At 45.2% G+C, this 24,990-nt stretch overlaps 1 protein-coding gene across 5 annotated transcripts in view; it reads left to right on the top strand.

The window, feature by feature from the left end:
* The window catches only part of WARS (tryptophanyl-tRNA synthetase), a 42,671-nt gene that overhangs the window by 11,559 nt on the left and 6,122 nt on the right, over nucleotides 1-24,990 (top strand). For all 5 annotated transcript variants that reach the window (XM_025391758.1, XM_025391755.1, XM_025391754.1 and 2 more), the window contains 7 exons: nucleotides 4,393-4,606; nucleotides 5,650-5,758; nucleotides 12,242-12,361; nucleotides 12,933-13,115; nucleotides 20,669-20,769; nucleotides 22,473-22,585; nucleotides 23,286-23,459. In XM_025391758.1, coding sequence (XP_025247543.1) covers nucleotides 4,417-4,606; nucleotides 5,650-5,758; nucleotides 12,242-12,361; nucleotides 12,933-13,115; nucleotides 20,669-20,769; nucleotides 22,473-22,585; nucleotides 23,286-23,459 — 990 coding nt within the window. In that variant the 5' untranslated portion in view covers nucleotides 4,393-4,416. The remainder of the gene's footprint in view (nucleotides 1-4,392; nucleotides 4,607-5,649; nucleotides 5,759-12,241; nucleotides 12,362-12,932; nucleotides 13,116-20,668; nucleotides 20,770-22,472; nucleotides 22,586-23,285; nucleotides 23,460-24,990) is intronic.

Here is a 24,990-nt window from a genome sequence, read left to right as displayed (position 1 = left end):
CGCCCGAGGTCACTAAGGTCTGAACCTTTGGGCGATTCCATAGCAGTGTACACTCGGTCATGTTCCAGTATTTCCACGGTGTCTTAGCATTTGTTTTTCTCTCATGCTTTTAGGCACTGGTCATTCATCAGCTTTTCAGCTTCTGAAACCTTGTTGCTGTCGCCCTCTTCTTGTTTCCTTTGTCCTTGCGGGATTATGCTTTAAAAAAAAAAGTCTCGGCTTTTGTTGTAGTAGATTTCAGAAGTATCGTCATCAATATGTATCTTTAACTAGAACATAAGCATTTCATTTCCTTCCGAGGTGACTCCACTCCTAGGTCCCCCAGCTTCTCTATGACTTCCATCACTTCTCTTTTTTTTTTTTTTTTTTTTTTTTGAAGCAGAGTCTCACTCTGTCGCCCAGGCTGTGCACTGGCGCGGTCTCAGCTCACTGCAACCTCCGCCTCTTGAGTTCAAGGGATTCTCCTGCCCCAGCCTCCTGAGTAGCTGGGACTATAGGCACCCACCACCACACCCGGCTAAATTTTGTATTTTTAGTAGAGACGGGGTCTTGCGGTATTGGCCAGGCTAATCTTGAACTCCTGACCTCAGGTGATCTGCCCGCCTCAGCCTCCCAAAGTACTGGGATGACAGGTGGGAGCCACCACGCCCAGCCCAACTTCCATCACTTTCAACTCCTGTTACCTGTTATCTTTTCAAACACCTTGCTTGTCACCAGATGGTGTCAACCATCTCACATTCCCCAATAGTTTACTTTGACTATTTGGGACCCTGATTTAAACCATTATTTTTTTGTGTGTGTGTGTGTGTGTGTGTGTGTGTGTGTATTTTTTGAGACAGGGTCTTGCTCTTTCCATTTTGGAGTGCAGTGGTGCAATCCTAGCTCAGTGCACCCTCGAACTCCTGGGCTCCCACCTTAGCCTACCAAGTTGCTGGGATTATAAATGCAAGCCACTGCACCCAGCTCATATTTTAAAGGAAATAAACAGTACTGACAGAAAGTAATGTCAAAAAAAAAAAGAAGTTACTTTTTCACAGAAACAGATTTACTCACCAGGTAGGGCTCAAAAGATTAAACCAAGTTGTTTTAAAACAAAGGGATAAAATAAATAAAAGACCCAGTGGGGTTATGTAAGCCTATCATTTTGGGAAGTTGATAGTGATATTTTTGTCCATTAATATCAAATTTGAATGACACTTAGTAAATGTTTTTGGTTTGTAATTCTTAGTGACTGCAGTTATGTTCATTATTTTAGTCAACTTGATACATTTTATAATAACTCTTCCAGGTGTATCATTTGACTAATGCAGTTGACTGGCACACATTAAAGACATCAGAGGTTACACAATGAGACCAGAGTTAAGTGATGAAAAATTCAGAAGTACATTTGTATCTGACCCTGAAATGTCTTGGTAGTAGAAGCACTTGATGATTTGGAAATTTTAAAAATTAATTTTTAGCAAAATAGTTTGAACCACACTGGGAGTGCCAGTTCTCTGAGAGGGCACCACCAGCTCTTCCTTGGCCTGCTGTTTATCTAGGCCATGGAGCTCGATGGTCTTTTCTGCTCCTGTGTATCTAAAGAATAAGAGCCACGTCCTTCAGTAGCAGCAACTCATTAAAGCGGTGAGTTTCCTAGGGAGGAATAAGTCAGAATCTGAGGGCTGTGAGGGGAAGTAGTTTGAACAGGACTGAAGAAGCAATGCTAGGTCTTAGGTATTAAGAAAGAAAGCAGAGCCTTTTTCTTCTCCTTTTTGTTTAAGTGACTTCTAAAATCAAAATATACCATTCATACAGAAAAATATGCTAATCATAAGCAGGCACCTCACTGAATTTTCACAAAATGACCACACCTGTGTAATCATCACCCAAATCAAGAGCAAGCATAGAGCACCTAGAAGCCACCCTCACGCCCCTCAGCCTCTGCCATGACTCCTCCCACCAGGGGTAGCTCGACTGTGTTTGAACTGTATGTAATCAGGTAGTATACAGTTTTGTGCCTGGCTTTTTTTTTTTTTTTTCTGAACATCAACTTTTGGCCAGGCTCTGTGGCTCATGCCTATAATCCCAGCACTTAGGAGACCAAGGCAGGAGGATCGCTTGAGGCCAAGAGTTTGGGACCAGCCTAGACAACATAGTGAGACCCTGTCTCTACAAAAAATTTAAAAATTAGCCAGACACGGTGGCATGGTGGCACACACCTGTAGTTCCAGCTACTCAGGAGACTGAAGTGAGACCCTGTCTTAAAAAAAAACAAAAAAAACTAATGTTCTGGGGTTTTTGGGGGGTAGGAGTCTCACTTCATCACCCAGGTTGGAGTGTAGTGGCACAGTCTCGGCTCACTGCAACCTCTGCCTCCCAGGCTCAAGCAATCCTCTCACTTCAGCCTCCCGATTAGCTAGGAACACAGGTGTGTGCCACCATACCTGGCTCATTTTTTCTATTTTTGATAGAGACAGGGTTTTGCTGTGTTGCCCAGGCTGGTCTCGAACTTACGAGCTCAGACGATCCGCCCGCCTTGGCCTCCCAAAGTGCTGGGATTACAGGCATGAGCCATTGCACCCAGCTAACGTCAGCTTTGAATCCTGTTTCAGTGTCCTGGTTCAGACACTGATTAAGACTGATTATAAGAAAATAGATAAAGTGGCCGGGCGCGGTGGCTCAAGCCTGTAATCCCAGCACTTTGGGAGGCCGAGACGGGTGGATCACGAGGTCAGGAGATCGAGACCATCCTGGCTAACACGGTGAAACCCCGTCTCTACTAAAAAATACAAAAAACTAGCCGGGCGTGGTGGCGGGTGCCTGTAGTCCCAGCTACTTGGGAGGCTGAGGCAGGAGAATGGCGTGAACCCGGGAGGCGGAGCTTGCAGTGAGCTGAGATCCGGCCATTGCACTCCAGCCTGGGCAGCAGAGCAAGACTCCGTCTCAAAAAAAAAAAAAAAAAAGAAAATAGGTAAAGTGAGCCTGCTTGTCTTATTTCAGTGCTATTCCAAAATGCAGATGGTCCTTGAGCAGGGACATTGGTTAAATGTTTGACTTTCACACAGCCTCCTAGTTACAAGCAGAATTAGACCGGATAGAGTATGAAATGTCAACAAAGCTAGTTATTAAGGGATACTGACCGCAGTGTACTTCAAAGCAAGGTAAGCCTTCCCATAGATAATTGGATAGATTATAGGTACTAAACTTACTTTTTGCAAGTACTGAGCCTAGGTACTACAGAAATGAGATGGGTGGAACATACTTACCTGTCTAACCTGGGCAAACGTCTCATCTATGAATTGTATCCATTGGGTTACTGATTCCACAAATCTGGCTCATTTTAATGATGAGTCTCAGATAATTTTTTAGTTTGAAACACAGATCTCTCCAGAATCGCAGTCCTCTATAGCCCAGGTGCTGTATCTGATGGAACTGTTATCTCTGAATGGAGGTTGATGTTTATAGAACATTCTGTATATGGTAAAAGGAATTTAAGGAGATTTAAAAGAAAGAATGTTCTGTATAAACTATAAGTGGAAATGTTTGTATTTCCCTTGGTAAGCAAATTGGACTGTGTATATTCTTTGTTTGTGATCTAATCTAGCAAGGCCAATTACCGGAATAGAGCTTTAGGGCATAGCATGACTAATAGGCTTAATTAGGCCTGCTTTTCTAAACTCCAGGCTTCTAGGGATGGCCACTATGAACTCCTGCAAAAGAGTCTTTAATAGACTTCCAGACTACCCAAGGGTGCATTTTACCTTTGGTTTTTTGGTGGTGGTTTTTTTTTTTTTTTTTCAAGATAGTTTGATAAGACTCTAAAATGTGGTGATATAACTATTTCCCAATGAATCCCTCCTTAATTTATAACCTGAGAGCCTACATTTTTTGTCCTTGCTTTTATCTGTTTTAGTTGCTCTTACTATCCTTAGTGGCATCATTGGTTAAGTTTCCATAAATATTCATCTCAACCTGTGTGGAATGTAAAAACTAGTTCCAACGCAGAACTCCAGGATACTCAGTTAAAGGAGCTTGTCACACACATTCTCCGGCATCAGTGGTGTTTGAGAAATCTCTAGTATATGAACTTTGTCATAAATGACAGTATATGTTGTGTCACTGCTACTGTCCCAAAGTGTTCATGGTAGCACTAGAATAACAGATGAAAATGAAGTGTTTTTGAGCCGATGACTTGCTGTGATTCTATGGGTAAACTCCTTTACCTCTCTGAGTCTCAGATTCTTGAGCTGGAAAAGGACAGTGACAACAGTGCCCGCCTTGTAGGGTTGTGACACTAACTAATGTAACGTGTGTGAAAGCATTCAACATAGTGCCTGCCATAGAATAGGCATTCAGCAAATATCAACGATTAGTAATGTTTTTAGCCATCACTTTTGTTTCCTTTCTCAGGATGAAATTGATTCTGCAGTAAAGATGTTGCTCTCGTTAAAAATGAGCTACAAAGCTGCCATGGGGGAGGATTACAAGGCTGACTGTCCTCCAGGGAACCCAGCACCTACCAGTAATCATGGCCCAGATGCCGCAGAAGCTGAAGAGGATTTTGTGGACCCATGGACAGTACAGACGAGCAGTGCAAAAGGCATAGACTATGATAAGCTCATTGGTACGTCCTCTGCTTTCTTTCCAGAAAAAGCTTCAACTTTTAGAAGTGGTCCCATTGAGTTGATTCCATTGATGTTTTTAAATTTTGAAGTAATCATAAATTCAGTGAAGCTTCAATGCCAAGTAAAAATGGATCCTAAAACCTTTTGATTGTGCATTATATTCCCAAAGGATTATTTTAAAATAAAATAACAAAATATATTTCAAAATAATGATCTATAGTAGACAGCTTAGTAGAAGCTTTTCCCCTTTTTTGAGCGCTTCAGAACTTGGGAAAGGTCTGTTGAAATGGCCATTTATAACATTTAGTAGCTACAAGTCAATCATAGATTACTTAGGTTTCACCTCCAGTGATACTGACTATGGACCTAGAAGGCTGGAAGTCAGCTTAAGAGCGGTGACTTCTCACAGCGGGCCAGTTCCCACCATCGGGCCCTTCCTTAAGGGCCTTCCTGCTCAGAAAGACTGTTGCCATTCCATTGAAGTCTTTACTCTGAGATCATTACTAATTGTCAGAGAAGAAACAGAACTAAAATGTTTTCATCTAAGTCAAACCCATTTTCCATGATTTGAGTATAGACTATCAATCTATCAATGAAGGAAAATTCACTTGAAGACAGACATTAATTCAGTTCAACAAATAAAGAGTGTGAGCAATCATGGTTGCCAATGAATATAAATTTTACCTTAATAAACAAATATATATATATATTTTTTTTTATATGTGTATGTTTATATTTTGTTCAAAAGTTGCTAGCTGGACTGCATTGTGGGTATATTTCCCATCAGAATCCAGTCTCAGGCAAAACAGCATTTTGTGTTGTAATTTATTTCCTGTTTTGTTGGTTGTGTTGATCTCAGATGTTGTTTTAATACAAAGACCTTTTACTTTATGTTGGGGGTAAGGACCTTTAGCAGAAGGCCTAAAGAGGTTTGTGTTCATTAAGATTGTGCATGGATCACTCACTTTTCACCTTCATTTCAGTAATATCTAATCACTAAACCTCCTGCCACCTAAGGAAGTCATCTCTTCCTTTTTTCCAGTTCGGTTTGGAAGCAGTAAAATTGACAAAGAGCTAATAAACCGAATAGAGAGAGCCACCGGCCAAAGACCACACCGCTTCCTGCGCAGAGGCATCTTCTTCTCACACAGGTCAGGGGCTCTTCACTACAGGCCTTCTCACCTGTCCTCTTCTTTTAGTTCAAAAAGTCACAAGACACTCCCTTCATAAGCCACCTGGTACTGTGGGAAAAGTGATGGCCAGCTATCGGAAGACTGACATCCATCTTCTGTCCTGTCAGTAGCCCACTGTGGGATCATGCTTGTCCATTCACCCTCAGGCTCTTAGTTTTTTCATTTGTAGATTGCCCACCTCACAAGATGAGAATCATATTAATAGCAGATGAAATTCTTCCCAGATTACTTGCTGTGAATAAATTATAAAATGTCATGAAAACAAAAGAGAATAATATGTCCAAGTTCAGCATTTCCCACACGACAACAGTAGGCTTCCTAAAATTCCAAACCCTCTTCCTCCTATTGTATCAACTTGCTCATAAATAATACCAAGAGACAAACCAACAGAGAATGCATGGAACAGATTATCTGTACCTTAGGCCATAAATTCCATGCAGATAACATCAAGATATGGGCAGGTTCCAAAAGAGTTTCTGCCTCTCCCAACCTACAGTTAATCTGGGTTGAGGCAGCCCCATTTTTGAAGCTGTGTCCATGGAATTTATGATCTGAGGTAGGATTGTTCTGTTCTACTGGCGCGTCACGGTTATAGGAGAACACCCCCAGGACAGAGCCCAGCAGTCTGCCCAAACACTTCAAATTCTACCTGCAAAGAGCTCCAGGCCTTGCTCAACCCACTTTCTGGGCAGATTAAAGTATACAACTAAGTGGGTTTTAGTATATTCACAAGGTTGTGAGACCATCATGACTATCTAATTCCAAAACATTTCATCACCCCAAAAGGAAACTTCTACCCATTAACCCATTTATGCCAGAAGTTGCAAAAATTTTTTGTGAAAAATCAGACCTTGGCAATCACCTTGAGCAGTAAGATATAAATAACTCCCACAAGTTTAGCATTCCAATTATGCAACACTAGGTATAAATGGGTTAACAGTCATTCCCCACTTCTCCCTCCCCACTGGCAACTATTAGTCTGCTTTCTCTATATCTAGATTTAGGCAGTTCATATAAATGGGATCATATAACATGTGGCCTTTTGTGTCTGGCTTCTTTTACTTGGCATAACATTTTCAAGGTTCCTCCATGTTGTAGCATGTATCCATACTGGATTCCTTTTTATTGCCAAATAATATCCCATTGAATGGATATACCTCATATTTTGTTTATTCATTCATTAGTTGATAGACATTTGAGTTATTTTCACTTTTTGGTTATCAGCAATGCTGCTCTGACCATTTGAATACAAGTTTTTGGGTGGATATATGTTTTCAATTCTCTTGGGCATATACCTCAAAATAGAATTAATGACTTATATAGTAATTCCATGTTTAACTCTTTGAGGAACTGACAGACTTTTCTATAGCACCTGTATCATTTTACTTTCCCACCAGCAACATAGGAAGCTTCCCATTTTTCCACATCCTCACCCACTCTTGTTATTTTCCATGTTGTTGTGTTTTATAGCCATCCTAATGGGTGTGAAATAGTATCTCATTGTGGTTTTGGTTTGTATTTCCCTAATGACAAGGATGTTGAGAATCTTTTCATGTGCTTATTAACAATTTTTATATCTTTAGAGAAGTGTCTATTCAGATCCTTTGCCTACTTTTTAATTGGGTTGTCTTTTTATTGTTAGCTATAATAGTTCTTTATATATTCTGGATTCTAGTTTCTTATTCATATATTACTTGCTCCCATTATATAGGTTGTCTCTTCACTCTACTGATAAGTCCTTTGAAGTATAAAAGTTTTTCATTTTGATGAAGTCCAATTTATTTTATCTTTGATTGATTGTGTTTTTGGTGTCATATCTGAGAAACCACTGACCAATCAAAGGTTGTGAAGATTTACAGCTATAGTTTCTTCTCAGAATTTTGTGGTTTTAGCTCTTTCATTTCAGTTTCTGATCCTTTTTGAGTTAATTTTTGTTATTTGTGAGGTACAGCTCCAACTTCATTCTTTTGCTTGTGGGTATCCAATTGTCCCAGCACTCTTTTTTGAAAAGACTATTCTCGGCCAGGTGCAGTGGCTCACGCCTGTAATCCCAGCACTTTGGGAGGCTGAGATGGGCGGATCACGAGGTCAGGAGATCAAGACCATCCTGGCTAACACGGTGAAACCCCATCTCTACTGAAAATACAAAACATTAACCGGGCGTGGTGGTGGGCGCCTGTAGTCCCAGCTACTCGGGAGGCTGAGGCCAGAGAATGGCATGAACCCGGGAGGTGGAGCTTGCAGTGAGCCCAGACCTCGCCACTGCACTCCAGCCTGGGCTACAGAGCGCGACTCCGTCTCAAAAAAAAAAAAAAGAAAGAAAGAAAAGAAAAGACTATTCTTTCCTTACTGAATCTTTTGGCATTTTTGCCAAAAATCAATTGGCCATGTATTTAAGGATTTCATTCTAGACTCTCAATTCTATTCCACTTATCTATATGTCTATCCTTATGCTAGTACTACATAATCTTGTTTACTGTAGCTCTGTAGTGAGTTTTGAAGTTAGAAAATGTGAGTACTCAAACATGGTTCTTTTTCAAGATTGTTTAGGTGTTTTGGGCCCCTTGCATTTCCATATGAATTTCAGCTTTTCCATTTCTGCAAAAGCAGCAGCTGGGATTTTGATAGGGATTGCACTGAATCTGTAGACTCATCTGTAGAGCATTGCCATCTTAAAATATGAATTCATCTAATCCACGAACATGGGATGTCTTTTCACTTCTTTCATTTCTTTCATTGATGTTTTGTAATTTTCAGTGTATAGGTTTTGCACTTCTTTGGTTAGATTTATTCATAAGAATTTTTATATTTTTAATGCTATTGTAAATGGCATTTTCTTAATCTCATTTTCAGATTGTTTGTTGTTACTATATAGAAATACAACTGATGGCCGGGAACGATGGCTTACGCCTCCCAACACTTTGGGAGGCCAAGGCGGGTGGATCACTTGAGGTCAGGAGTTCAAGACCAGCCTGACCAACATGGTGAAACCCTGTCTCTACTAAAAATACAAAATTAGGCAGGCTTGGTGGCAAGCGCCTGTAATCCCAGCTACTCAAGAGACTGAGGCAGGAGAATCACTTGAACCCAGCAGGCAGAGGCTGCAGTGACCGGGGATCGTGCCATTGCACTCCAGCCTGGGCAACAAGAGCAAAACTCTGTCTCAAAAAAAAAAAAAGAAAAAAGAAAGAAATACAATTGATGTTTGTGTATTAATCTTATATCCTGAAATTTTGCTGAGTTTATTAGCTCTAATGCTTTTTCTCTTTTTGCTGATTCTATAGGATTTTCTACGTAGAGGATTGTATCTCCTATGATTAGAGACAGTTTTACTTCCACCTTTCCAATTTGGATTTTTTTCTTTCCTAATTTCTCTGACTAGAACTTTCAGCCAACTAAACTAACCAGCCAACAACCTAGAACTTTCAATAGGATGTTGAGTAGTAGTGTAGAAAGTGAGCATCCTTGTCTTATTCCTGATCTTAGGAGAAAAGCTTTCAGTAAAGACTGAATGTACACCATTTAGTATAATGTTAGCTGTGGGCTTTCTATATACCCTTCAACATGTTAGTGTTTTTATTATGAAAAGATATTAGATTTTATCAATTGCATTTTCTGCGTTTATTGAGATGATCGTATGGGTTTTGGCCTCTGTTCTATTAGTATGGTATATCACATTGACAGGTTTTTGTGTGTTGAATCAACCTTGCATTCCTGGAACAAATTCCACTTAATCATGGTGTTAAAAATCAATTGATTTTCAATCATGGTGTATAATCCCTTTTATATGTTGCTGGATTTGGTTTGTGAGTTGCTGAGGATTTTTACATCTGTGTTCATAAGGGATATTGGTCTATAGTTTTCTTTTAATGTCTTTGGTTTGGTATCAGGGTAATACTGGCCTCATAGAATGAGTTGGGAAGTATTTCTTATTCAAGTTTTTTGGAAAAGCTTGGGAAGAATTGGTGTTAATTCTTTTTTGGACATTTGATAGAATTTACCAGTGAAAATGGGGTTTTGGGCTTTTCTTTGTAGAAAGTTTTTTCATTACTAATTCAGTCTTTTTGTTTGTTCCAGATCTGTTCATATTTTCTATTTCTTCTTGGGTTCATTTCAGTAGTTTGTTTCTAGGAATCTGTCTATTTCATCAAGATTATCTAATATATCGGTATACAGTTATTCATAGTATTCCCTTATACAGTAATCCTTTTTATTCCTATAAGATCAGTAGTAATGCCCCTTCTTATATTCCTGATTTTGGTAATTTGAGTATTCTCTTTTATTCTACCCCCCCAACACACACACACCCGGTGACTTTAGTTCAAAGTTTACTAATTTTATTGGTTTGTAGTCAACGTTTTTTATCTTAGCATTGCATGGTTCTTCTCACTGCCTTTGTGACTTATTTATTGACTACAGTATAGTAATCCTGTAGCCACTTGGCTTAGGAAAGCATAGGACCTGAGCCATTTGCCCATTCTCAAATTTCAGACTGCCCCTCTGTCTAATTTTGTCATCTGTAAAATTAGAGATTAAATGAGATCTACCATGCACAGTCAAGCTTCAAGTGGTGGGCAGGTGACTGGGTTCCCTCAGTAGCTGAATGAGCCTCTCCTGGAACCCATCCTCATAAAACAGGAGCTCAAAATTGGAGCCCAGTAAATTTCTGCACGCTTGTCAGGAGCACCTCACCCCAGGATCGAGCACGCAGTGAGTTCTCAGATGCTCCCCATAAACACAAAAAAAGCAGCTCATGGGACAGCTGCATTTTTTTTCTCTTCTGTAAGCCCATAAAAGTTTAATTTGGTTAGTTGTGAGAACCAAAGAAAGATTCTTTCCTTCCAAAATTATGGGTTATTTTCTTTCCTTATTTCAAAAGCAGTATGTGAGGATTTCATGGGAAAAAAATGAAAACTAAGCCCAAAAACCAGAACACCCACAACTGTATCTGTCCAGAGATAAGCAATGGTGACCCTTGGCTTGGGGAATATAAGGAGAAGTCACTTTCAGAATACCGTTCTCTAGATTCTCCTACCCAGACCTCTGGAAAAGGTAGTTATTCATCTTGTATTTGGGGACACTTTACCCAGAAACAAAGGACATTCATCCTGGAGTGTTGGTTTCCCACCCTGCTGAACATTGGAACCCCTCATGGAGCTTTTTAAAAATACACATTCCCGGCTGGGTGCAGTGGCTCACACCTGTAATCCCAGCACTTTGGGAGGCCGAGGTGGGTGAATCACGAAGTCAGGAGTTCGAGACCAGCCTGGCCAACATGGTGAAACCCTGTCTCTACTAAAAATACAAAAAATTAGCTGGGCGTAGTGTCGGGTGCCTGTAATCCCAGCTACTCGTGAGGCTGAGGCAGGAGAATCGCTTGAACCTAGGAGGCGGAAGTTACAGTGAGCAGAGATCACGCCATTGCACTCCAGCCTGGATGACAGAGTGAGACTCTGTCTCAAAAATAAATAAATAAATAAACAAACAAACACAGTCCCAGAGAGCGCCTCAGATCCATTCAATCAGTCTCTGGAGGTGGGGCACAGGCAGCTGTGATTGGAAGCAGCCTGGTGGGGAGGGGGATGACTCTAGAGTGACTTGCAGATGAGGATACCTAGTCCCAAGCTGGCTGAGGAGCGCAGATAGATCTCCAACTGGGGACGTGACCTCTGAACTCCCAGAGGAAAATTCTTACTTTCCCTACTAAGCCAGGACTGTCTGGTCCCATGCAGTTTGCCTGGTCTTGGTCTGAGAGTCCTCGGGGCTGGGTGATTCTGAGCAAAGATCATATGGTGTTGGCCTAGTGTCCCCAGGGAAGTGTACTAAGGTCACAGTGTGTCGGCACTGATGTTTGGAGGGATTCCAAGAGTCCCAGTAACTACACAACTGGATCCATCTTTTCAACACACACATTATTCCAAACCTACACTTTTTTTTTTTTTCCCCAGACGGAGTCTCGCTCTGTCACCCAAGCTGGAGTGCAGTAGCGCAATCTTGGCTAACTGCAGGCTCTGCCTCCCGGGTTCACGCCATTCTCCTGCCTCAGCCTCCCGAGTAGCTGGGACTACAAGAGCCCGCCACCATGCCCGGCTAATTCTGTGTATTTTTAGTAGAGTCAGGGTTTCACCGTGTTAGTCAGGATGGTCTCGATCTGCTGACCTCGTGATCCGCCTGCCTCGGCCTCCCAAAGTGCTGGGATTACAGGCGTGAGCCACCGTGCCCGGCTGCAAACCTATACATGTTATCTTTTAAAACACTCACAGGAGAAACCATTTCAGTAGAAGTTTCCTGTCCTTTTTGTATCATAAGCACTAAAGGTAACAAACTCTAGTTATTCATGTTGTTTTGTCTCTGTCTATATTTTTCATTTCCAAAAGTACACTAGTGCCTTGATATTTTTCTCAGAAAATCACGCTATTCCTCTTCTCCTTTTTCCTTTAGAGACATGAATCAGGTTCTCGATGCCTATGAAAATAAGAAGCCGTTTTATCTGTACACGGGCCGGGGCCCCTCTTCTGAAGCCATGCATGTGGGTCACCTCATTCCGTTTATTTTCACAAAGTAAGTATTGGATCTTATGGCTTTTCTTACTCTCTTAGTGAATTGAGAATGTTGCTTATAAACCATGTTTAGAACTGACAAGATCATGCTAGTTCATTTGCTGAGCAACCAAGATACCAAGAGTTGGCACTTTTTTGGCTTCCATTCACTTTGTTCCTGGGCTCACTTTAGAGGACCATGGAATGATGGGGAGAGTGAAGCTTTGGAGTCAGCCAGGCCTGCTCCTCTTCTCATCCTGCTCCCTGTCCGCATGGCCATGGGCCGGCTACTTCTCTGAGCCTGAGTTTCCCCATCTGCAAGATGAGAGTGAAGATACCTACCTCATAGAACTGTTGTAAGGCTTCAAAACAAAGTGTGTGGAGCAGCTAACACAGAGCATACAGGGCCATCTTGGTCAATAAGTGGTAGTAGACCTTATCATTATCCGTAGTCAAATTCATATCATGATTCAAATTGTGATTTTGTAGGCAAGGAAGTTTTAACATACATTGTAAGTAGGAACTGTGTTTTCAGATGGCATTCCTCCACAGGGGAGATGAGACGTTAGCTTTCTTCCCCTGTGTTTCTTTAGGTGGCTCCAGGATGTGTTTAACGTGCCCTTGGTCATCCAGATGACAGATGACGAGAAGTATCTGTGGAAGGACCTGACCCTGGACCAGGCCTATGGCTATGCTGTGGAGAATGCCAAGGACATCATTGCCTGTGGCTTTGACATCAACAAGACTTTCATATTTTCTGACCTGGACTACATGGGGTAAGGAGAAAACGTCTGGCTGCCTTTTCAATATGTAGAGGTGGATGTCAAGTTTTCATGACCACAGCTAAATTCAAAACACCTGAAATGGTCTTAAGACCTGGTAAATGTTTTTCTTCCTTTATTAAATGCTATGAGCGGCCAGGCATGGTGGCTCATGCCTGTAATCCCAGCACTTTGGGAGGCCAAGGTGGGCGGATCACGAGGTCAGGAGTTCAAGACCAGCCTGACCAACATGGTGAAACCCCATCTCTATTAAAAATACAAAAATTAGTCAAGTGTGGTGGCATGCACCTGTCACCCCAGCTACTCAGGAGGCTGAAGCAGGAGAATCGCTTGAACCCGGGAGGTGGAGGTTACAGTGAGCCGAGATCGCACCATTGCACTCCAGCCTGGGTGACAGAGTGAGACCCCGTCTCGAAAAGGAAAAAAAAAGAAAAAAAAAGCTATGAGCTGGTTTATTGGTTTTATTTGCCAATAATTTTGAAAGTGAAAAGCTGTGTATATAAATAGAAAGGATTAAGTGATATCAGTATCTTAAAGACTCAATTATTCCCTCCATAATTACATTTACAGAAATTTAAAATATGGGCTCAGCCACAGCATGATGGCATCTCAGATTTTCTTCCTCAGTTGTGCCAGGAAGTCCTGCCTTGCCATTTCTCACCAAGGATAGTCAGTCTTCCAGAGTTATGTCTTCCTCCTTTTCAACGCACCTTTTCCTCACAGAGAAAAGACTCAGTGGTTACACAGTTCCCTCAGTCTAGTTCTTTTAATCAGCCATTTAATAAACCAAAATATTTCATTCTGAAAATCCTTCAAGTTTCATCCCAAATGAATACCAAGAAATGTGTTAGAAAGATAAGACTTTGGTCAACCATTACAAGAAGGATGCTATCTAGTTCAACAAATATTTCTTTTTTTTTTTTTTTTTGAGGCCGAGTCTCGCTCTGTCACCCAGGCTGGAGTGCAGTGGCCGGATCTCAGCTCACTGCAAGCTCCGCCTCCCGGGTTCCCGCCATTCTCCTGCCTCAGCCTCCCGAGTAGCTGGGACTACAGGCGCCCGCCACCTCGCCCGGCTAGTTTTTTTTTTTGTATTTTTTAGTAGAGACGGGGTTTCATTGTGTTAGCCAGGATGGTCTCGATCTCCTGACCTCGTGATCCGCCCGCTCGGCCTCCCAAAGTGCTGGGATTACAGGCTTGAGCCACCGCGCCCGGCCAACAAATATTTCTTGAGCACCTAAGTTGTGGTACTCCCCTAAGGCAAGATACTCTCCTAAGTCATGGTATTCCCCTAAGGCGTGGTACTCCCCTAAGCTGTGGTACTCCCCTAGGGCATGGTACTCCCCTAAGGCAAGGTACTCCACTCCCCTAAGATGTGTTACTCCTCCCCTAAGGTGATTCCCCAGGAGGAGTGGGTTCATTGCTGTGCTCCTGCAGCCCAGGTTGGGCTCTGAGCAGGCCCTCCCATGTTAGCTCACCATCAGAGAGCAGGCCGAGGCAGGATAAGAGGGATACTAGAGGGGCAGGTGAGCAGTGAGCACAGGCGGACTTCCTTAGAGCCACATCCCCAGGACATTCCCTTTTATAATACCTTAAAATTGAGTAGTGGCAGCCAGGCGCGGTGGCTCACGCCTGTAATCCCAGCACTTTGGGAGGCTGAGATGGGTGGATCACAAGGTCAGGAGATCGAGACCATCCTGACTAACACGGTGAAACCCTGTCTCTACTAAAAATGCAAAAATTAGCCAGTTGTGGTGGCACGCTCCTGTAGTCACAGCTACTTGGGAGGCTGAGGCAGAAGAATCGCTTGAACCTGGGAGACGGAGGTTGCAGTGTGCCGAGATCATGCCACTGCATTCCAGCCTGGGCGACAGTGAGACTCCATCTCAAAAAAAAAAACAACAACAACAAGAAAACAAAACTGGGTAGTGGTTTTATATCCATTGAGAGCAATGTATGCCCTGATAGGAAATCTTGCCCTTCTATCAGCCAGTAAAACTGTTAGCTTTCTAATTTTACCTGTTAGAATTTTTTTTTTTTTTTTTTTTTTTGAGATGGAGTCTCACTCTGTCACCCAGGCTGGAGTGCAGTGGCATGATCTCAGCTCACTGCCAGCTCTGCCTCTCAGGTTCACACCACTCTCCTGCCTCAGCCTCCCAAGTAGCTGGGACTACAGGTGCCTGCCACCACACCCGGCTAGTTTTTTGTATTTTTAGCAGAGACGGGGTTTCACTGTGTTAGCCAAGATGGTCTTGATCTCCTGACCTTGTGATCCACCCACCTTGGCCTCCCAAAGTGCTGGGATTTCAGGCGTGAACCACCGTGCCCGGCACCTATTAGATCTTTTAAAATTACTTCTCTTTGTTCAACCATGTGAGCATGGAGGCCCTGTGGCATCCTTGAAGGAAGGGAAATAGAGATCCAGATCCTGGCACCTGGGTTTAGTGGCTGCGTGTCATAGCAGCCATGTCCATGAAATAGGATCAAACAAGAACATAGATGTTGTCATTAGTATAATTTTCTTTTTTTTTTTTCTTTTGTTTTTTTTTTGTTTTTTGTTTTTTGTTTTTGAGACAGAGGCTCACTCACGGGTTTTGCCATGCTGGCCAGGCTGGTCTCGAATTCCTGACCTCAAGTGATCCCCAAGCCTCGGCCTCCCAAAGTGCTGGGATTACAGGTGTGAGCCACTGTGCCCAGCCGTATTAGTATAATTTTCATGTCACTTTATTTCCTTATTCTCACCCCATTCCATACAATGATTCAACTGATTGAACCTCGGCAGAGACAACCATGAGTTCTGCTTCTCCCTTTCCAATCAGGCAATGCTGCTGGCATTGCCCAGTAGCTGCTATCCTCTTCCCACACCACCGCTGCCCCCACCAGCCACTGATCTCCCTAAAACTCGGAGCTAATCTCATCTTCCACTTGCGGGTCTTTCCCGGTTCTCCTCCTTAGATGACAGTGAGAATTCTCACCTTTCGCTTAGCACACGAGCCCTTTCGTGATTGGCCCTGTGTTCCTCTCTAGCGTCACTGCTACCTCCAGCTCAGTGGAACAGCTTGCAGTTCCACATCCCTCTCCTTTGTATGTGCTCTGTGCTGCCCAGAATTCCCACCCACTCTCCTGACCCTGCCACCCCAGCTTAGCTAATTCTTACACTTCCTTTTTTTTTTTTTTTTTCTTTTTTTTTGAGATGGAGTCTCACTCCATCGCCCAGGCTGGAGTGCAGTGGCGGGATCTCGGCTCACTGCAAGCTCCGCCTCCTGGGTTCACGCCATTCTCCTGCCTCAGCCTCCCGAGTAGCTGGGACTACAGGCGCACGCCACCACGCCCAGCCAATTTTTTTTGTATTTTTTTTTAGTAGAGACGGGGTTTCACCATGTTAGCCAGGATGGTCTCGATTTCCTGACCTCGTGATCTGTCCGCCTCGGCCTCCCAAAGTGCTAGGATTACAGGCGTGAGCCACCGTGTCCAGCCAATTCTTAACACTTTCTTCCAAAGGCATGATCAAGTATCACCTTTTCCTAGGAGCTTTCCCTCCCCACAGCCAAATTTAGATGCGCCTCTCTGGTCCTCCATCACGCTGGGCCTTACCTCTGCCACATCTGGTACAGCGTGGCCCTCTCCCCGCTAGCTGAGTAAGACACACAGTTCCTGAATTTGCTGTCTGTGGCCCATCCCCTCCTGGGCCCCACAGACACAGCAGAAGCAAAGCTGAGCCCCTTCCTCGATGGATATAAATGCTGGTGGCAAGACAGGAGCAATTGCCCGTAATAGTCCATGAAGCTGATTCAGCCAGTAGATGCGCGATGGGGTAGATGAACTTTGGAACAGTCCACGTGAAAAGACCACCACCTGAGCAACCCCACTGTCAGCGCTCTCTGAATATGGAGTGAAGCCGCTGTTCCCCGTGCTGTCTCTTTGGCAACTGCGGTTGCAGCTCCTGATCAGCCTCCACCTTCACTAAGTAAGAACTTCCCTTTTTTTGGTTTGTTTTGTTTTGTTTTGTTTTGTTTTGTTTTCCTTTTTTGAGATGGAGTCTTGCTCTGTCGCCCAAACTGGAGTGCAGTGGCGCGATCTCGGCTTACTGCAATCTCTGCCTTCTGGGTTCAAGCAATTCTTGTGCCTCAGCCTCCTGAGTAGCTGGGATTGCAGGCGCCCGCCACCACACCCAGCTAATTTTTGTATTTTTAGTAGAAACAGAGTTTCACCATTTTGGCCAGGCTGGTCTCGAACTCCTAACCTCAAGTGATCCACCTGCCTCGACCACCCAAAGTGTTGGGATTACAGGCATGAGCCACTGCACCTGGCCAGGAACTTCCTTTTTCTTTACAAACATGGAGTAAAGATGAAACCCAGACAGTACGTCAACCAAAAGGGTCTATGATATCTTTTCTTGAAAGGCATTTTATGTTGAACCTAAAGTGAGGAGAGACATTGTAAAGGGTAAATCCTCTATTCAAACATTTTACTTTAAGAGTTTCTTGTAAACACTTGAGCATTTTACTTTTCTTTCTTGAATTTAACTCAAAATCTGTATCTTTGGCTTAATAAAGCTCCTTCCTGGCGTTTGGGAGCTGGAAATTCAACAAAGCCAGCCATCGCCCTCTTCGAGTCGGGGGGAGGTGGGAAGGCCTCCATGAGGGAGGAAGCCAGTGCAGTTCCCCCTGCACATTGCATGTGGCCCCAGAAAGGCCCTCCCGCCCAGGGCCCTGAGGGATGCACAGGCACTGAGCTGGGAGTCTGAACACTTGTGTTCCAGACGCAGCTCTGCCCCTGCCTGGTCTTGTTCCCTTGGGCAAGTCCTTAAATCTCTGAGCTTCCATTTTCCTGTGAGGAAGGGAGCTGGATGCTAGTGGAGGACGGCATAGCAGAGGTTGCAAGTGCTCTGCTTGACGGCCGTCCACTGTGTGGCCTGGGCATGGGAGGAGCTCCTCTCTGCCTGCTTTCTCCACTCTGCTCATTTGTTCTACAAATATTTATTGAACATCTACTGTATGCCAGACTCATGCTGTGGGTACAGCAGGGAGCAAAACCATTATCTCAGCAGCTGTGTGGAGCCTCTCTTCTAATGGGGAGAATCAGCTAACAGGTGATCAATGAGGTGATAATGAGTTCTACGGTGATAATAGGGACAAAGAGCAGGGTTAGAGAAGACCATGGTCAGGAGATGATAGTGCCTGCACTGCATATAAAGCGCTTCAAGCCACGCCTGGCACCTGGGGAGCGCTCAGTAAATGTAATCTAAAATCTCTTCGCACTTTAAGCCCTGTCTGAGAGTGAAAGGCAGGTGCCCTCCCTGGAGTAACTGGTCATTCATCCACATGTGGTGTACAGTTATGTGTGTTCACTGAAGCCAGTGAGAAGCCTCCATGTGCCGGCACTGCCATGGCTGCTATTGCGTCGTGGGTCCATCCCAGCTGTGCCATGGGACAGCCGTCCCTTGAGGGGAGGATCACGCATGTTCACGGTGCAGTGCCCGCATTCACCCTGCAGCCAGCACAGTGGCAGCAGCTTGCAGCAAGTAATGACCAGTCTTCTAAGAAAGGGCAGCATGCTCTAACTCAGAAATAACAGTCACACACCGTGGAGCTACAGTCCTGCCACAGTTTGGGAGTACTGGAGACTTTCCCTCCTTGTAGGGGTTAGGGTGTCCCAGGTGCCTCAATCCCAATGGCACATGGAGTCTTTGCTGCAGCCCATCTCCCCAGGTGACAGACAGCTGCTGTCCTTAATGGCTGTGAGGCCTGCTGCGGTGCCTAGGCAGGACCCTCCCTGCCCGAGGTGTTCCTGGCTTGCTTGGCAGGAAGACAAAGGCCGCATCTTCCCAGGCGGTGTCGTTGTTGGCTGTGCTCTTGCTCTCTGTTGTTTCCATTATGCTGAGTGGGTGACACAGATGCTGGGTTCTCCTGGCATGCCCCTTCATGGTACTGCACCTGCCCTTTCCAGTGCCCCACAGGGCCTGAAACTCAGCCAGCTGCTAGGCGAAAGACACAGTCCATCCCTCCCATGCTGCCCCTGCTGAACCTGGACAGACCTTGGCACTGACCTTGACCGTTACAGGCCTCCCAGCATTATGCTTCACCCAGCCCAAATGGCCAGTGTCCCTGCACTCCTGACACCCCACCCCACCTGCACAAAGACATTCAGTAGTTCTCCTCCCTATCCCAAAGGTCTAAACTCTTCTACAGGATAAGAGGTGGTGGGAAAAGCATAGACTTTAGGGCCAGGTGAATCTGTGTGGGGATCCCAGCGCCTGTACTCACTGGCCTGTGACTATGACCGTGAACTTCTTTGAGCCTAGTCTTTAACTGTAAGGTGGAGGCAATACTACCACTTTGAAGGGGATTTTGGCAGTGTTGACACATATGCAGCACCTAACACAGTTCCTGCCACATGGTGCAAATACTTAAAAGACACCAGCCTTCCCCCTTTTCCCTCGTAGTGTCTGACACATGGTAGGGCCTAAAGGAAAAGCTACTGAATATAGTAATGCAAAGATGCAATATAAGAAGCCACTTGGCCCGGTGCAGTGGCTCACACCTGTAATCCTAGCACTTTGGGAGGCCAAGGTAGACGGATCACCTGAGGTCAGGAGTTTGAGACCAGCCTGGACAACATGTTAAAACCCCATCTCTACTAAAAATACAAAAATTAGCCAGGCGTGGTGGCAAGCAGCTGTAATCCCAACTACTCAGGAGGATGAGGCAGGAGAATCACTTGAACCCAAGAGGTGGAGGTTGCAGTGAGCCAAGATCATGCCACTGCAGTCCAGCCTGGACTACAGAGTGAGACTCCATCTCAAAACAAAAAAAATGAAGCCACTCTGGGTTCTGCCAGACCCGTACACCCCACTGTTTGCTTCGTCTTCAGCCTAGTTCCCTCTGGTATCAGAATGGCTGCCACAGATCCAGGCCTGGTACTCACACACCTCACCATCCAGAAGAGAGAGTTGGGTTGCTTGAATCAGCCACTGTGGCCTAGCCCTGTTGCTGGGGATAGGGTCAGTTCTGCCCAAACAGCAGTGGGGTGCAGTGGCCAGAGGCTAGGAGGACCAGCTGCACTGAGACAGGCCTTCCTCCTTCTCGGGCCATGGATTTCTATCCATATGCTCATCTGACAACAAGCAGATAGTCTCCTGCAACACAGTATGTCTCAACTAAGAAGCTCCTGGGGGCTCCCAGACTTGAGCTCCACAGCCCACTGAACTGCTGACCCTGGCAGAATTTAAATTTTTCATGCTAGCTGCGAGTCTCTGAATCTGCTTGTGTTCTTGCCTTGTTTGTGTGTCTGCTTCACGTTGGTTTCACACTGGTTTCTGCCTTTCCCAGTCAACTCCACAGGTAAACGTGTGTCTGCTTTGCCTGATGCAGGTATCTTTGCCTACAGATGACTTCCTGGCACCTTCCTGGTGCTTATGTGTTGACCACAATGTGGCCCCAAGTCTGGCCCATGCCACTACTCCTTGGCATCCAATTTTAACAACTGTGACTTTGCCTTCAGTGAAGGCCGCCCTCCAGTTTGGGATTTCATTCCCATTGTCTTTGCAGGATGAGCTCAGGTTTCTACAAAAATGTGGTGAAGATTCAAAAGCATGTTACCTTCAACCAAGTGAAAGGCATTTTCGGCTTCACTGACAGCGACAGCATCGGTAAGGGGCCCACTGCTGCCTGCGCCTTTCAAAACGGAGCAGAGTTCTGGAGGAGACACATGTCTGGTTTAAATATCTCTGAGATGTTAGCTTTTGCAACTGTCTCTTTAAGTAGGACACCCAGGCCTGGGCGGGTCGTCATCGTCCTGGAATCTGACTAGCTAGTGTAACGCATTGAGCAGCTTCTCTGGGTTGGGTGAAGCTGCACTTCAGGATGTAAGTCTGTCCCTCTCCTGTCACCCATCTTAAGGTTTAGAAGAAAGAAAAATCTAAGGATGATTTTGGAGTTCCAACAGCTCTGGTGGGACCCCAGTCAGTGTAGAACTTGGGTGGAACCAGGGGTGATGGAGAAGGACAGCTGGATCTGCTGCCCATGAGGGAGCCTTTGAGTCTTTGTCTCCCTGGGCCTCAGTGTCCCCACATGTAAGATGAGGGGCTTGACTCGAGGTCTTCTGGAGCCTTCCCATCCCTGCCCTGCTCTCCTTCCATGGCTCCACCCCAGCAGATATGCAAATGGTTTGCCTCCCATGTGCATGCCTTCTTGGCCCTCTCTGTCAATTTCCATGTGTCTTTCAGATGCATTGGCCTTGTAGACTTTTAGACTTTTGGTCCTTGAGAGTTGTGGCTGGGCCTTCTGATCCCCTCCTCTACTTGACGTTTGCCACATGGCTTCAGTCCTAGCAGGCCTCTGAGGCCTTCAGTCAGCTGCCAGCCAAGACAGCTCCTTAGGATGTGCTGCTGGGGCTCTCCATGGGGAGGATTCGCCCTGCTTGGAGCCAGAGCCACAGTGGTGTGTGCTCCACAGCATCAGGGTCACGCTGGGCCAGCTGCATGCCCAGAGTCCAGAAACATCTGAGCTCACCCAAGGGCCTGGGTACCGCCACTCAGTGGGGGCTGGCGTGGCATCACCTGTCAGGGGCCCCGGAGAGGTCAAAAGTTCTTCTGCAGGCCTAAGCAAATACTGATGACAGTAATAACAGCCACAACATCCAAAACACTAAAACTTTTAAATAGCAAATACATTCATTGTAACTTATGATAATTAAAGGTGGAACAACCTGAATGCCCAGTGGTTAGAGAGTGGTTAAATAGTATGTTACATTGACAGGATAGAATATACTTAGTAACAACATGGATAGTCATTACAACGAAAAAGGCAAGGAAGGCCGGGTGCAGTGGCTCACTCCTGTAATCCCAGCACTTTGGGAGGCCAAGGCAGGCATTTCACGAGGTCAGGAGATCGAGACCATGCTGGCCAACATGGTGAAACCCCGTCTCTACTGAAAATACAAAAATTAACTGGGTGTGGTACGCACCTGTAGTCCCAGCTACTCGGGAGGCTGAGGCAGGAGAATCACTTGAACCCAGGAGGCGGAGGTAACAGTGAGCCAAGATCGAGCCACTGCACTCCAACCTGGCAACAAAGCGAGACTCCTGAAAAAAAAAAAGAAAAAGAAAAAGCCAGGGAAAGACCAAATATAATGTAGTCACAATGAAAATGCATAGAGTAAAATACAAAATGGATGAAATGAGACACATTGCAGCTATACAGTTTATTCTGTTTTCTACTTTTCCGTATTTTTTAGGTTTTCTTTAATGATTATTTTATAATGGGGAGAAAACCTGTTTTTGTTCATTCCTTTATTAACTAAGCAGAACAGGAACTCATCTCACGTGTGAAAACATTTCTTTCTCACTTTCAGGGAAGATCAGTTTTCCTGCCATCCAGGCTGCTCCCTCCTTCAGCAACTCATTCCCACAGATCTTCCAAGACAGGACAGATATCCAGTGCCTTATCCCATGTGCCATTGACCAGGTCAGCAGGCAGAACCAAGGCTCTCTGAGTCTGGGGCATTGACAGCAGGTTCCTCTTACTCTTCAGCGGGGGAGAAGTGTTGAAAGATATGACGGGCAGCCGGGCAGGGTAGCTCACGCCTGTAATACCAGCACTTTGGGAGGCCAAGGCAGGCGGATCACTTGAGGCCAGGAGTTCAAGACCAGCCTGGCCAACATGGCAAAACCTCATCTCTACCAAAAATTTATAATTTAGCCAGGTGTGGTGGCAGGCACATGTAATCCCAGCTGCTCACCTCACTGGAACCCCAGAGACAGAGGTTGCAGTGAGAGCGCATCACTGCACTCCAGCCTGGGCGACAGAGCAAGACTCTGTCTCAAGAAAAAGGAAAGAAAGTTAGGGGGTGGGGGGCAAGAGAAGGGAGAGCATTAGGACAAATACCTAATGCACGCGGGGCTTAAAACCTAGATGATGGGTTGATGGGTGCAGCAAACCACCATGGCATATGTATACCTATGTAACAAACCTGTGTGTTCTGTACATGTATCCCAGAACTGAAAGCAAAATAAAAAAAGGAAAAGATATGAAGGGGAGGAGGGAGTGAATTTCTTTAGTTGGAAGCATGAGGGCCTTCTGTGAAGATGCTCACAGGGACGGCTCACAGCTGAAAGCTGGCATGTTTTCCAACCGCCCTCATCAGGGTCCTTACTCTCCCCCACAGGATCCTTACTTTAGAATGACGAGGGACGTCGCCCCCAGGATCGGCTATCCTAAACCAGCCCTGCTGCACTCCACCTTCTTCCCTGCCCTGCAGGGCGCCCAGACCAAAATGAGTGCCAGCGACCCCAACTCCTCCATCTTCCTCACTGACACGGCAAAGCAGATCAAAACCAAGGTGAGCAGTGGCCCGGGCAGAGGGCAATCAGTGGGAGTAGAAACATGCCTTGGGGGCACACGCACACACACACCACTGCACAGTGCTTTGGGCCTCAGCCACCGTAGCAATGCTGAACTCCAGGATTGCCAACTATGCTCCCTGCAGAACTCAAGGCATCCTGTCCTTCCCACATGAATCAGGTGAATTTGTTTTGTGTCCCTTCATTTAGGTAAAATTTTGAATTTTTTTTTTCCCTTTTCTGCTTTTCTTACCAGCACTGTTCTGGAAGCAAAGTCATGGCAATTTCCTTAAAGTTATAATTACTGTGGATGTTATTAAACAATGGAAAAGATTTGTGTATATTTCTGATCATCAGCTGTGTTCCAGGGGCTGGACCCGGTGCCTTATTTATGTTTTCTCATGTTTCATTCTCACTGGGAGGTGGTGGTGCTATTCCCTTTAAAGATGAGTTGATGAGGCTTAGAGAAGCCCAGCCACTTGACCAAGTGTCCATCACCAGGAATCAGCAGCACTGCTCTCCTGACCATGAGCAGCCAAGCAGGGGTTAGGAGCTGGTTTTATCCCAGAGAGTGTTCTCACTGAGAGACACAGAACTGAGAAAAGTCCCTCCACGGGACAGTCCTGCTGGCCCCAGGAGGGATGCACGCAGCAGGCATTCAGCAAACATTTGACAAATCACTAGAGAAACTAAAAGGAGAAGTTAGTTTGAGCTTCCTTATTTTGCATGGCCCCAGTTCTGTTGCCTGGTTCCTCAACTGCCAGTGTATATTTAATTGCCTCACTGTTACACATAGCAGTTGACATTTTCTTTGGAATCAAGTGTGTGTTTGCAGGCTTGAAGATTGCAGTGGAAATGCTGGGAACTGTATTTGAGGCGTGTCGCATGCCCTCTGAGTCACTGCCCCTGACCCTCTGGAAAGTCCCAGGCAGGTTCTGGTTGACAATGGAGAAGTCTTTCATATCAAAACTTCCTAAGACATGGCCTCCACCAATTCTCCTTACTCAGTTGGAAGCTGGTATGATTGGAGACTTTTCTTTCCCTTTCACTTCTAGCCAAAACTTCCGGAGCACAGCGTGCAGAATGGGCAGGGAAGTGCCACTGGAAAAGTCTGCTGTTTGATTTTGCTTCTGAGAAGTTGTTTTGAAAAAGTTGTTTATGGCCAGGTGCAGTGACTCTCACCTATAATTCCAGCACTTTGGGAGGCCGAGGCAAGGGGGATTACCTGAGGTCAGGAGTTTGAGACCAGCCTGGCCAACATGGTGAAACCGCTGTCTCTACTAAAAATACAAAAATTTGGCAGGCATCTGTAATCCCAGCTACTCGGGAGGCTGAGGCAGGAGAATTGCTTGACCTTGGGAGACGCAGGTTGCAGTGAGCCGAGATCGCACCACTGTACTCCAGCCTGGGCAACAGAGCGAGACTCCGGCTCAAAAAACAAAAAGGAGAAAAACTTGTTTATGGATCTGGGACATTTATCATTCACTTAGGGACCAGCAGAGCCCTCGAGGTGAGCAGTTAGCATGAGGT

Source organism: Theropithecus gelada, chromosome 7b (assembly GCF_003255815.1).
Source record: "Theropithecus gelada isolate Dixy chromosome 7b, Tgel_1.0, whole genome shotgun sequence".
In the NCBI taxonomy this organism is placed as follows: Eukaryota; Metazoa; Chordata; class Mammalia; order Primates; family Cercopithecidae; genus Theropithecus; species Theropithecus gelada.
The sequence above is the reverse complement of the archived record's forward strand: the minus strand, read 5'-3'. Positions and strand labels throughout refer to the sequence as shown.